We start from the raw sequence: 14,497 nt of genomic DNA on the forward strand, positions 1-14,497 counted from the left end.
CTAAACTAGTTAGTTATGCATCAAATCTAGAACTGAACTATGGGTAGTTTTAGTTTACATGTTATTTGTATTCCACATGTTCATTTTAAGTCAGTTGTTTATAACATAGTATACAGCATCTAAAATGTTATTAATGGGATTAGGTTCTCATGCCAGTAGTAGTATAATCCCAGCAGTATTAGTCTGAGTCTGGGATCCTTGGAAATGGAGTTTAATTCTAGAGGTATTAGCCTGAGCTCTGGGCCCTGGGAACTGAGGCCATGGTATGGGATAGATATAGAGCTGGCCCTATATCTATCTTCTCTTAGATATAGGGCTAGCTCTAAATAAAAATTTGAAATTGACACTTTATTGTTAAGGGGTTCCTATTATTTCTGACTCTATCTTTCATGTGCTAGTGCTCTTCCTTGTTTTGCAAGGTTCCCATATCCTCTTCTTGTCTCAGGTCTTTTTTTTTTCTTCTTCTTCTCTCACAGATGCTTCATGCTCCTAAATTATCTCCTCTCCTTCTAGTTCAAAATTCCATTGTTCATTCACATAATAAAGTTAATCTCACCTGCATGTTGACTTAAACAGATTATCAGACTGATTCACCACGAACTATAAATGATAGGACCCTCCCAGCAGATGCACTTGACAGAACAAGAAAAAAAAAAAGTTTATTACCTGGATATTTCTGTTGGTTGGAATATCAGTCTACAGTGCAAAAGAGTAATGTATTGTATAAGCTATCTTGTGGGATGGAGGACAGATATTAAAGCAGCTGGCTCTGGCTGGAAATCTAACAACGATTTGGCTTTTTTGCTCTTCTGAAACTCTATCAGCATCCTTAGATGTATCTTTTTGCAGATGCCTCTGATTATTTCCTTAGAGATACTAACAAAACGTACTCACACACACCACACGTTTGTAAATGTATAAATGGGAAATCTGTTTGCTTTGAACCACTCATCCCCTTTGTAATTTTCCCCAGTAGGTTGTAAGCTTCAGTGGATACAAGCAATCTTGTTCCCTGCTGGATCTCAGCACTGAATGCACTGTTTGACACATGAATTAATGAACCCAGGGGTTCTCTAAAAGATTCACATTTGCTGCCTGTGGTTTGATAGCAACAACAGCAGCAGGAATTCTAGTGAATTCGTATAGGAACAGGAACTGATTGTATGTGTATATTATTTAGGTCAGAGACCAACTACAATTTATCTTTTTATATTTGAATTCCTAGTTATTTTAATATTTAAGTGCAGAAGCTAAGACACAATAAAGGATTAAAGTTAACAAAAACAAAACTTGGAGAATCACTGAAATTTTAGTTTCTTACTAACCTTTCCAACTATAAGACTTCTGACTATAACTCTTCTTATTCTGTCATGGGACAGCCTCGCTCTTTTATTTCTCCCCACATTTAGAGTCTTCTGATGTAAGCATTGTGCCATTTATGAAATTCAGGATTCTGGCGTACTTCAGATTTTTCTTTGTTTGCATGCACAGGTGGTGGTCGGTATGTTCCAGGCTCTTCATCAGGATCTTCTAACACACTGCCTGCAGCAGATCCTTTTACAGGTGGGAAGCAGTTTTGATCAATATGTCTTTCTTCACTAAATGTATAACATTTTGTATTATATAGCTTTACATTTTGAAGATATTATCCATAACTGATAATTCCCTTATTTTCTGTGTTTCCAATTTTGATGGATCTCCTTTTCTTTAACTTCTAATTTTTTCTTTTTCCTCGAGTACTTCTATAGCTTTCCTCATGACTTTTAATAACATATTATTAAAATTCATCATTTTCTCCAGCGGTCCTTCCTGAAAGGAGAGCAGAGTCATTAAGAGCATAGATTTTAGAGTCAGACAGACCTTGGTTCAAAATCTGGCTCTACCACTTACTTGCTATGAGAAGTTGGCAAGTTACTTAACCTGTCTGAGCCTATTTTTTTTATCTGTGAAATTAGATAATAGGGGAATCCACCAACCAAGACACAGCCTGAGTGCTGTCACTGGCGAGATGCTACTGATCACGAGCAGAGAAGGAGCTGTGTGAGTCCCTGAGACTGGATGGAGCAGTGCAGTCAAGAAGTTTGCCCAGGCATAATTTGCCTTTAGCATGGACGGAGACAGTCCACCCAGCTACCCAGGATTAGTCTTCCTAATCTAAGTTATTAATGGCCTTCATGAAGCCCTGGAAGTGTTGGTGTCTCTTCACAGTGACTTTATTTACCAAAGGTATGCATGCCTCAGCATCAACACTACTGGAAAAAAATTGGACTTTAATGCAACTGAAGAAATCTCTGTTTTCAGAATAGCATTTGATGTATTTTATGATGCTGTTGTTGGATCTTCAGCCAGAGTTCCTGGACAATATACCAAATTTGGGAAGAAATTCATAGTATTTATGGTATCTATTGGCCTTGCAGACTTAGTACTGTGAGCTCTAAAAGTGACCGTATAGTCCTTTCTAAACCATAGATGGGACCAACACACAAGCTTGGGTCAGTATCATGAAGTTGTGAACTGCTCTCAGTGAGCTTCCCTTCTCCTGAGAATGCATTGGTGGCCCAGATGCAAATAAATAGCCGTACCCTGTGCAGTGTACCAGTGTACTACAGAAACCAACTATCAAGCTAAATGTTGTGATAGCATGATGGCTATTAAGGAAGTCTTTGGTGACCCTGAAAAGGCAGTAAAGATCTGAAGAGTAGATAAGATGATAACTTTCTCTATCAGCATATTCAGGCACAGTGATGCTCTGAAACTTAGAACGACAGAGTTCCTGAATCTCATTAGCAGCTGTTTTTTGGAACAGAAAGAATATACCAAGCTTCAAACAGTACCAACAAAGTCAAGAGAACAACTGGGGCCATCGTAACTGGAGCATGTCTCACTGTTGCACAGTGTCAGTAACTCAGAAGATGCACTGATTATGGAGATATGCAAGATAGCATACTAAAAGTCCAAGAGAATTATGGAATTAATAGGTTAACTGAACCACACTGTTATAAAAGATAGGTAAAAATGTTTGCCGTATTGAGATATTATAAAAATTAAGTGGTATAGTACATATAAAATGTTTAGCAAAATGCCTGGAATATATTTAAGCCCTCAATATATGTTAGCTATTACTATTGTTGATGTTGTTCCTCCAGTTTTACCAACAGCACTGGGGCCAAAACATTCCCCGTCTTGCTTCTAACTTAAGGTTAATCTTAATTCTTTTTTCTTTTCCTCATTCATATGATTCTCAAACATTTAATGTCAGTTAGAATCATATGGGATGCTTGTTTAAGTTAGTTATTGCAAGGTCCCACCCAGAGATTCTGATACACTAGATTAGTGAGGAGGTTAAAAATATTCAGAGTCGGATCCCTTCCCCAGTCGCAATTCTGATTATATGGTCTTGGATGTGGTTTGCTGTTTAGGTAGTTTTAAAAGCTCCCTATTGGTTTCTAAAGTGAAGCTAATTTGGAGAACTATTAGGCTATTATGGGCAGGCCCTGGGAGTCTGCATATTGAACCAGTGACTCTCATTCAAGTGGTCAGAAAACCACATTTGGAACAGTGTAGGACTACCTTCTGCCTCATAATAATGCCTTGGGCAAATTATTCAGCCTTCCTCTTCTAAAATATTATATAATAATGATCTCTAATTAATATTTAAATGATTCATGCATATAAGATGCTTAGCATGCTAGCCAGCATATGGTAAAAACTCAGCAAATCCACTTATTCTGTGTTCTTCATTATTTTAATGAATCCTGTTCACATCTGCAGTTCTGTTGTTTAGTTTTGTTTGCTTTTTCTGTATCTGTTGCAGTGGTTATACCAACTCCTGAATATTAAGCTTAGAGGGGCTAGAACAATAGCTCATCTTTCTTCTTCCCACAAAGGCTGATCCAGGACTCCGAACATCTCCACATCCTGCTGATTCTCTCTCTGCACTTGTTTTTCCTGTTTCTTTCTTTCTTTCCATTTTCAATAAAGCAGCTACAAGTATTCTCAAATGTGAGACTGGGCTATTATCATAGCATCCCTAACTCTTACCTAGCTTCTTTTCTATTTGTCTTATGTGCCAACTAATCCCGTCTCTATTTCAATAAAATAGTGTTCACATTTCATTATGGAAACTTTTGACTTTCTTTCTCTCCAATCTATTAATGCTTTTGTAATTCATTAAACTTCTATAATTATAGTATATAAGGCATGTAATGTTTATTTTATAACTTGAGAATTACTTTTCTGGCTAATTTTATTGAGATCTAACTGCATGCCAGATACTGTTCTAAGCATTTTGCTGTATTAAATTTACAACTGTTTTATTAAGATGTCATTCTGAAGTGTGACTAATAATGAAAATAAGTCATTCTGTGTAGAGAAGGAGCAGTTTGAACTTTATCATTTGCCGTTACCTGTGCTTACTAGGAGTATTATTGCATTTTAGGTGGTGGTCGGTATGTACCAGTGTCTGCAAGTATGGGAACTACCATGGCTGGAGTTGATCCATTTACAGGTGCACATTTTTCATTTCCTCTTTTTTTTTTAATTCATTAGTACTTTTATGTAATGAAAGTTTAAGGAAATTGGCATCTTCTTCTTGCTGGAAAACTTTTTACACAGTAAATCAAGACCAAACTTTTGACCTGGCTTTTAGAGTGTTCTCAGAATTGTGTCATTACTGCACATTAGAATCCTCTGGGGAGCTTAGAAAAACGACTTCAACCTCATCCCCAGCGATGCTCACTTGATCTAACGTTGCTCTGGGTTGGGGTCTTAGCAAGAGTAGTTTTATAATTTTCTCATGTGCAGCCAGGATTGAAAACTGCTGTTCTACTGTGTTAAGGCTAGTTTCCTCACTATCCTTACAAAATCTGAGTTACTCCCATCTCTTCCGCTTCATTCTTATATACTTAATGTGTTTAGAATATTATTTACTACATTACACATTGAGAGGACTCAGGAAAGAATTTGCTTTTACTATTTAGGCCTGGAATATTTGGCTTTCCCCTGAGCAACTAACTTTTTTTATTCTTAGTGTCCAGCCTAGACCCTGACACATCTTACTTTGTTTAGCATTGTTGAACATATGCAGGCATACTTTTTCACTCTGTATAGGCTGCCGTAAAACGCAGAACTGAATTTGTGGTTCACCTCTTGTAAGCTTGAGAGATATCTTGGCATATATATTTCCCTATTTATTATTTTATACAAGAGAATATGTGTGACATACATGTTATTGAGCATAACAAAATATTCATAAACCCACCACTCTACTTGAGAACTAAGTTGGTATATGATTTTTTAAGCTATTTTTTTCATTGTGAAAGTAACATTGGTTGGCAGTACTGAAGTTTAATGTAGTAAGTAATTAAGATTAAGGACTCTGGAGTGAGAATGCTTAGATTTAAATCTCAGTTCCACTATTTTTTATGTGTTTTACCTTGAGCAAGTCATTCTGTTTCTGTGCCTCTCTTTTTCTCATTTGTAAAGTTATATCTACTTCCTAGAAATAAGAGTTTAAGATTATGAAATATATGTAAATCATTTTATACGGAATAAATTCTTAGTAATGTTATACCTGTTGTATTACAAAAGAGTCTTAAAGTTAACAGTGCTTCCTCTCATTTTTAAGAAATTAAAGTTTTTAACAGTTTGGTGTATGTAATGGACCTTTGTATACCTTATCTAAGCCACTGTCATCTCTCACCTAGACCAATGAAGTAATGGCCTCCAAATTGGTCTCTCAGTCGTCCTCTGTTTATGCCCCTCCCTTGATTAAAACCCTGTAATAGCTTCCCATTGACTCTTTTCTCTTGCCTTGCATCACATTCCTCTCTGCCTTTTTTCTTCCCTACTGGCCTGCATCAGTGTCTTGAGCGTGGCATGCAGTTTTCTACCTCAGGAGTTTGGTACCGCTGTTCTCTTTGGGAATATTTGTGCCCTCTACTTTGCTATTTTGACCACTAATTATTGTTTGGCTTTTTCCCTCCTTTTTCTTTTTTATTTAATTTTGCAGTATAGTATTTATTAAATGAATTCAGTGAAACTTCCTGGGTATGCACATACACCTCTTGCTAGATCCTCTAGTCTATCATAAGCTCTCAATGCATCCTATACTTTTCCTTCAGAGAACTTTTCATTGTACTTAATTGTTTGGATGATGTTTGATTTGCAATCTCCTTACCACAACTAGACTCTAACAACCAGGAGTACAGGCAGTGTCTTTGATCATGTCAATAAATATTTTATGCTTTGTAAGCAATTAGAATTAATTTTGTGCACTTACCTCATTCTTCATTTATCTACCTTCCCCCTTTCTATTCCTAATATACTCAGAAGATTAAAATGTTTTATTCATATTTTTTGCAAAATACCTTCATTTTACGTCAGAACAAAAATGTTGTATAAATTAAGATTTGAAATGAATGTAAGACATACATTAGATTTAAATTATGCTTTAGTTGAAGTAGCTTTTATTCACTGAGTATTGTTGAATTTTCATCTTGTGGCAGTTTGTTATTCATCATCAGATACTGAGTTAGTGTTGCTATAATGGGGACTTAAGAAGTAAATACATATGCCCTTCAGGAGCTTACAACTTGGGAGGGATTTATAAAAATGATGTAGAAAATTATTGGAGAAAATGACAATGCCTACTACATGATTTGGAATGAGAAAAGAGAGATCAGTATGCCTGGAGAAGAAGGAAATGGAAAGTTTCATAATTGTTTTGTGTTCTTTGATCTTTTAAAAACTTTCAATTTACATTGAATCTTAAAAATATGAGAGAAGTAGAAAATATGAAATGGAAAGGCTTTGTTTTACATTGAAGCTCCCATTCCAAAAACTGAAATTTATTATATTAACAAATATATACAGTATATAAAATCTTATGGATTTATTTTCTTTTTTTCTGAAGTTGGTTGTTATTTTATTGCATGCACTGAATAGTTATGTATCTCAGTAATTTTGAAAACAAAAGTCAGAAAAATCAAAAATCTTTTGACCACTCTGAATGATTTTCACCTTCTTCTGTTCTGTAAATAGGGAACAGTGCCTACCAATCAGCTGCATCTAAGACAGTGAATATTTATTTTCCTAAAAAAGAGGCTGTCACTTTTGACCAAGCAAACCCTACACAAATATTAGGTAAGTGTATTTTAATTAAATAGTTTTCTCACATATCCACAGACTCCTTGAGTTGCTCTCAAGGCTGTTTCTCTCCTAAGCATGTGCTGGGAACCAGGTGCTTACATGATAGAGACTTGTATTTTGGTATTACACAACTGAGTCAACTAAAAATACACGATCTGATAATGGACATTAATACTTTATAAGAAACCTTACACAAATATAAGTAAATGCTTTCTGATGACTTTAATGAGAAAAAAAAAATTAAAGGGGAAAAATATCAGTCTCATTCCCTAAGCTCTTAACTGATTTCAGAAAAAAAATAATGAAAACGAACGAGTGAAGCATTTAAAAAACAAAGATCTTGTCTGTAAAAATGAAACTGCTCAGTTGGCTTTCATTGCTTTTTCTGTTAATGTTTTCCTCAGAACAAAATGACTAGGTTTTGTTTTGTTTTTTGTTTGTTTGTTTATTTTTGAGAGTATTACTAGCTCTGTTTTCCTCAAAGATTATGGTGAGAGTCTATTGAGATAAGATAACATACATACCTGAATATATGACAGGGGTGTTATTGTTTTGGGGGGGTTTGTTTTGTTTTGTTTCTCATCATCCTTCATACTATCTTTATAAAAGTCATTCATAGGTCTTTTCTTAACTGCTTTATTTTTGAACAATAAAGAAGTGTATACACACTTTTAGACAACTTGACATTTTTAAACTCTTGTACAAATATAAAAGATCTCTTGCTTTTTGCATTCCCTTAATAAACTGTTTTAATATTTTGTTAGTGTTAAGCAATTTTTAGTGCCAGAGAATAATGAAATAGATCCAAGTTTCCAGTTAATGATTGATAAAAATTTGTAAATTTGGACATTGTATCTTCTTAAACCTTTTGTGATGGAAATTTGGGCTTTTTTATTCTTGGAGATGAAAATTTTTGAGGAAATAGTGTTAGATGACTCAAAGTAACATTAATGATGACAAAGATGCTGATATTGAAGATGCATGTGAAGAGTTTTAAAGAAATAGTTTCATGAAATGTCAATATGGTGGGAAGCAAATTAAATATGTTTTTTTAAAAATGTGATGTCAAATGTACAGATGAAACTAAGTCAATAAATTAAATATAAATACACATTTAGCTTTTTGACTATTTCATTGGCAGTCATAGAAGTTGCCATAAGTTGGCTAAAAGTTATAAATTTTCTCTCTGAGAAAGTAGGGGATTGACTTATATATGACATAACATTACTTTGAAAAGCATTCAAAATGATAACAAATATGGTATACTTAAAAACTTATTCAAAGCAAAAAGCTTTAGAAGATCTTAGAAGACAACAGGTAAAATAAAAATCATCACAGTAATCTTTCTTTTTCTATACTGTACTCAGCTTAAAATTACTCCCAGGCCTTATTCTTGTTTTATGGTCTTTGATAATTGCTGTGAAAAGTCTTACCTCCTCATGGTGTGTGGTAGAGTACTCTTATTGAAAATGTTGGCATTTATGTGATATATCTGCCTAATTACAGTTAGAGAATATTGAAGGTTTGGATTTGGGTTCTAGGTAAACTGAAGGAACTTAATGGAACTGCATCGGAAGAGAAGAAGTTAACTGAGGATGACTTGGTACTTCTTGAAAAGATACTATCTCTAATATGTAATAATTCTTCAGAAAAACCCACAGCCCAGCAACTTCAGATTTTATGGAAAGCTGTTAACTGGCCTGAAGGTACAGAAACACTCTTTAAAATGTAACTAGAAAGCAGAAAGTATATCTTTTAATTTCTATCCATACTACTGGTGTTTTTAGATTAAATAAAAGTTGACATGTTAGTCGAAATTCACATTGGGAAAAACTTCACAAAAAGGATTCACTATACCACTGTAACTCATAGTCTTGCTTTGGTCACATACCTTAAGAGAATCTGAAGGTAATGTAATGATCCCATACATGGACCATTTTGTATACTCTTTCAGAGCATTTGTGGATTCCCTGCAAGCCATCCACGAAACTCTATCTGACCTGTTAAACATAGGCTACAAACATTTGCTATGTTTTCTTTTATTTAGTTAATTAATTCTTCTTATTCCAAAAGTGTCCTCTTCCCCATTATTTTTTCATGTAATTGATTTATTGGAGAAAAAACTCATTTTTCCTGCAAAAATGTCCCATATTTTGAATTTGGCTGATCACTTAATGTGTTCCTCTATCTCTGTTTTTCCTGCTAGACATAATTAGATTCTGGTTCAGTAGTTTTTTTCAGGTGAATATCCTTTATAAATGATGTTGCATACTACCTTTATATCACAGGGCCCATAATTTCTGCTTTCCTCAGTTTTAATGATGTTAAGATTGTTTAGTGCATTCATTTACATGGTGTCTACCCAGTCCCTTAAATATAAATCCTTCCACCAGTGTGTATAATAAGCATCCTATTGGCATTTGTGAACTGGAATTCTCCTATAAAGAACTTTCCCTCAATTCTTTGGTCTTGTTTTAGGATTTTTTAAAAGCAAGGTCCCAATCCTGTTCTTTGCACAAAGATTTATTGAATACTCACTGTATGTCAAGCTATTTTAATAACCCAGGAGAGTTAACATATTTTTAAAGTAATGTGATCTTGTAGCAATAAATACAGTCTCTGTAAATATGAAAAATTAGTTAACACAAGTTTCAGAAGTATACACATTTTGTAAAGCAGGCATATGATTTTTAATGTTTAAAATGCTTTTTTAACATTAATGAATTTTTCTTTTCAATAGATATTGTCTTTCCTGCACTTGACATTCTTCGGTTGTCAATTAAACATCCCAGTGTGAATGAGAACTTCTGCAATGAAAAAGAAGGAGCTCGGTTCAGCAGCCATCTCATCAGTCTTCTGAACCCTAAAGGAAAGCCAGCAAACCAGCTGCTTGCTCTCAGGACTTTTTGCAATTGTTTTGTTGGCCAGGCAGGACAAAAGCTCATGATGTCCCAGAGGGAATCACTACTATCCCATGCGATAGAACTGAAATCAGGGAGCAATAAGAACATTCACATTGCTCTGGCTACATTAACCCTGAACTATTCTGTTTGTTTTCATAAAGACCATAACATTGAAGGGAAAGCTCAGTGCTTGTCAGTAATTAGCACAGTCTTGGAAGTTGTACAAGACCTGGAAGCCACTTTTAGACTTCTTGTGGCTCTTGGGACACTTATCAGTGATGATTCAAACGCTGTACAATTAGCCAAATCTTTAGGCGTTGATTCTCAAATAAAAAAGTATGCCTCGGTATCAGAACCAGCTAAAGTAAGTGAATGCTGTAGACTTATCCTAAATTTACTGTAACAGTGGGCTAGGGGACTGAGATTTTAAATTGTTAAGTGTTTTTTTTCTCACATTTCACATGACATTACAGATGATGAAAAGAATGCTGTGGATTAAGTAAAATTTCAGATCTTGTAAAGTGGGGGCGGGGAAGGGGAAACAAAGGAGAAATAAAATTTTTGCACTGATGAACTGTGAAATTTTCCTGGGTAATGGGGATAGGTTTTTTAATAGTTCAGAGATAAATTAAGAATGATCTATGACCAACAGCAACACAACTACAGTGGTGTAGTTCCCTTACCTTAGCCAACTAGGAGAAGACAAGGGCTTTTATTTATGTAATCTGCTTTACTACTTATATACCCCAGACTGTTAATTGTTGGTGGTTGTCTTTTATTTAATTTCTGCTCTACTCATTTTCATTGCTGGATTTCTTCAACAGCACTGATTGATTTCAAGGTCTTGTTTTAGGACAACTACTTTAGAATTTTTAAAATTAAGTTTGTTATAAATTATTCCATATATTGAAAAGATATAATTTCTTCATTTAAGTCCTTTGTAAATAGAAAGTTTGTTTGATGGCTCATTTTTAGTTGAAGTAAAAGCAAATTACTAAGCTGTGTTATGTGTATCAGTTCAGACGGATGAAGCCCCAAATTGACTACAGGCTTAATGATCTAGTTTCTTTTCCCCTTCACTATTTGAGGTAACTTCATTATTCATTCCAATTTCGATATCTGATTGTCTATTTTTGGTCATTTCCATTATATCAAAGGGAATTTGGAATGTGTTGAATATTATCAGGCAATTGAGCGAGCAAGAATACATCAAGCTGTTATTTGCAAGTCCAGAGACTGTCATGGGAAATTAGTATTTTTGAGCCTCTAACATGGTCCCGGTATAGTGCTAAACACTTTGATATTTAATTCCCAAATCCTGTTAAATGTAGGGTGATGTTACCTCTATTTTCAGAAGTAAAGATAGTGGGATGAATCATGATGGAAAAAAGGAAAAGTACAAACCATGCCATACTTCCTAGAGAGGGAGGGGGTCACAAATTTGTCTATGAACATCCTAGCAACTAACACCAAGAGGGAACCAACCCATTAATTATATAAATTATTGTGTCTAAGAGAACCTTAATTTCTTAAGAGAAGTGAAACTATTCTTAATCTAAAATAGTGAGCATCATTCCCAACATTTATGATATATAGAACCATGAATTTCCTGGCTTGCCAGATTTGGAATGCCAAATTGCAGTCTAAGAAGAACAGTTCTTCCCCAATAAGAGAGGAATGGTTTGATTGTCTAGATTAATCCAAGGAAAAACACTTGGAATATCAAAAGAATGGGTAAAATGTAAATTGAGGGGATATGTATTTTGCTAAGTATTAAATTGCAATTTTCTGGTGTGTACCCAGATGTTAAATATTGTTTGCTGGTTCCATTAGTTACCCGTGCTTTGCTTTTTGTTGAATTGGGATCTAGGGGGTTAAGTCAAAGTTAAATGACTGCATTAAGAGTATAACTGGGTCAGCCTGGTGCAGTGCTTACAATACAGTGCTTTCTTTTTAACATGTCATGTTTAGCATGCAATTGTAAGTACAATTTATCTGCAATATTTTGAAATACTAGGTACCTTTGAATAATGGTAGGATGTAAAGTCTTCGTTAAGAATAGGAGTTTACTCTTCAAAATGTAAGGGGTGGCAAATGGTAAACACTGTTTGCTTCCCATTAGTGTACAAGTGTTTTTATAACCACTTTTATTATACTGTTATGTCATGTTTATTGAAGAAAAATTACAAAATACAGTTTAGCAAAAAGGAAAAAAAATCCCACTTGAAAGATAAGTGATAAGTGGTGATCTAATTGTTTTAAAGATTTTTTTTAAGTTACTTTTTTCCATGATTCCCTTATTATTTTTTTCTGAATAGAAAAATACACATTCATTGAATAAAACACACACACATTAAATAAAAATTGCCTATAATTTCACTACCCACAGAGAATCATTCTTGACATCTTGTGCCATATCAATTGGTATGTAAACATGTTTTATTTTTTTAAAAAAGGATTGTATGATACACATTGTTCAATAACCTGATTTTTAAACTTGACATATAGTACACATATTTCCACCTTAATAAATATAATATTATGTTATATCGATGTGCCCATTTCCTATTATCTGACATTGTTTCCTATTTTCAGCTATCAAGCAATGCTATGGCAAATCTCACAAGTTTCTTACTAATTCCTTAGGATACATTTTATACTTGGAATTGGTGGGTCAAGTTAATGCACATTTTTAAACTTTGATAAATGTTGCCAAATCACCTCCAGTGGTAAAAGTCTTGGAGTTAATGTCCTTCATATTGCATTAGAAACAGTTGCCTGCAAAAGAGCTAAGTTATCATTGTCTCTAATTCATTAACTATTATAGTCCCTCTGGCATTACATTTTTAAAAATGAGCATTTTAGGGAATTCCCTGGCTGTCCAGTGGTTAGGATTCCACGCTTCCACTGCAGGGGGGCAGGGTTCAATCCCTGGTTAGAGAACTAAGATCCCCCATGCCACACGATGTGGCCAAAAAATAAATAAAATGACCATGTTATGATTTTTTTTTCATGACTAGCTGAATTTATAACAATGTGACAAAATTTTTTTATCTACCTCATAATCTTAAAGTAATGGAAGAAGCATAGCTAAAAACCTTCTTCACAAAGATAATTCTGGGGATAAGACTGGGTTATGGCTTCCTTAGCAGTTATCACTGTATATTATGGTTATTTTGTGAAAAAATAATAAAATGTATAGAGGATCATTTGTGACGTATCATCCTTCCTAGAGGTCTTGAGATATAAATTACCCACCTGAGAATAGGAAATGTTATTCAATCATTTAAAAAAATAATTTATAATTACTCTAATTTCTAGTGCATTTTTCTGTAGAAAAGTATACACAGTATCTCAGTCTGTTTCGGCTGCTACAACAAAAATACCATAGATTTGGTGGCTTAAACAACAAACATTTACTTCTCACAGTTCCAGAGACTGGAAGGTCCAAGATAAAGGTGCTGGCATATTTGGTGTTTGGTAAGGGCCCACTTTCTGGCTCTTAGATGCTGTCTTCCTGTGTCCTTGCATGGCAGAAGGGAGGGGGGGAGCTCTCTGGGGACCCCTCAATCATGAGGGCTCCACTCTCATGATCTAATCACCTCCCAAAGGCTCCACCTCCAAATACCATCACGTAGGAGATTAGGTTTCAACATATTTTGAGGAGGCACATTCAGTCTGTAGCACACAGTGTAGTTGTGATTATAAATACAATTTTGAAGACTTTCATTTAACTTCATTTTTCCATGTGTTTCGTTTCAATCTTTTAATGAAAATGTTCATACATACAATGAACACTCATGGACTTGCCAACTAGGTTCTGCAGTTAACATTTTGCCATATTTGCTTTATCTCTATTGTTAATACTTCCATTTGAAATTATTTAAAAATAAGTTACAAATAACACACTTATCAACTAAATACTTCATTATGCATCTTTTAAGAAGAAAACAGGGCTTCCCTGGTGGCGCAGTGGTTAAGAATCTGCCTGCCAATGCAGGGGACACGGGTTCGAGCCCTGGTCTGGGAAGATCCCACATGCCGCGGAGCGACTAAGCCCGTGAGCCACAACTACTGAGCCTGCGCGTCTGGAGCCTGTGCTCTGCAACGGGAGAGGCCGCGACGGTAAGAGGCCTGCGCACCGCGATGAAGAGTGGCCCCTGCTCTCCGCAAATGGAGAAAGCCCTGGCACAGAAACGAAGACCCAACACAGCCAAAAATAAATATAAATAAATAAATAAATTTATTTAAAAAAAAAAAAAAAAAGAAAGAAAACATTTTAAAGAATATTCTTATTAATAACCACATACTAAAAGAATTAGTAATTTCATAACATCCAATATCCAGTGTATATTCAAATTTCCTCATTGTCCTAAGAATGTTTTTTATAACTTTTGTTCTAAAGGATCTAATCTAAAAAATCAAGGTTTATGTATTGAATTTAG

General features: G+C 34.7%; 1 protein-coding gene across 2 annotated transcripts in view; it reads left to right on the top strand.

Moving 5' to 3' along the window:
- PLAA (phospholipase A2 activating protein) overlaps window positions 1–10,623 on the top strand; it is a 36,412-nt gene extending 25,789 nt beyond the window's left edge. For both annotated transcript variants that reach the window (XM_057547675.1, XM_028165110.2), the window contains exons 10-14: window positions 1,492–1,563; window positions 4,439–4,507; window positions 7,042–7,143; window positions 8,691–8,855; window positions 9,890–10,623. In XM_057547675.1, coding sequence (XP_057403658.1) covers window positions 1,492–1,563; window positions 4,439–4,507; window positions 7,042–7,143; window positions 8,691–8,855; window positions 9,890–10,455 — 974 coding nt within the window. In that variant the 3' untranslated portion in view covers window positions 10,456–10,623. The remainder of the gene's footprint in view (window positions 1–1,491; window positions 1,564–4,438; window positions 4,508–7,041; window positions 7,144–8,690; window positions 8,856–9,889) is intronic.
- Window positions 10,624–14,497: the final 3,874 nt, after the last annotated feature.

This window comes from Balaenoptera acutorostrata, chromosome 6, assembly GCF_949987535.1.
Source record: "Balaenoptera acutorostrata chromosome 6, mBalAcu1.1, whole genome shotgun sequence".
In the NCBI taxonomy this organism is placed as follows: domain Eukaryota; kingdom Metazoa; phylum Chordata; class Mammalia; order Artiodactyla; family Balaenopteridae; genus Balaenoptera; species Balaenoptera acutorostrata.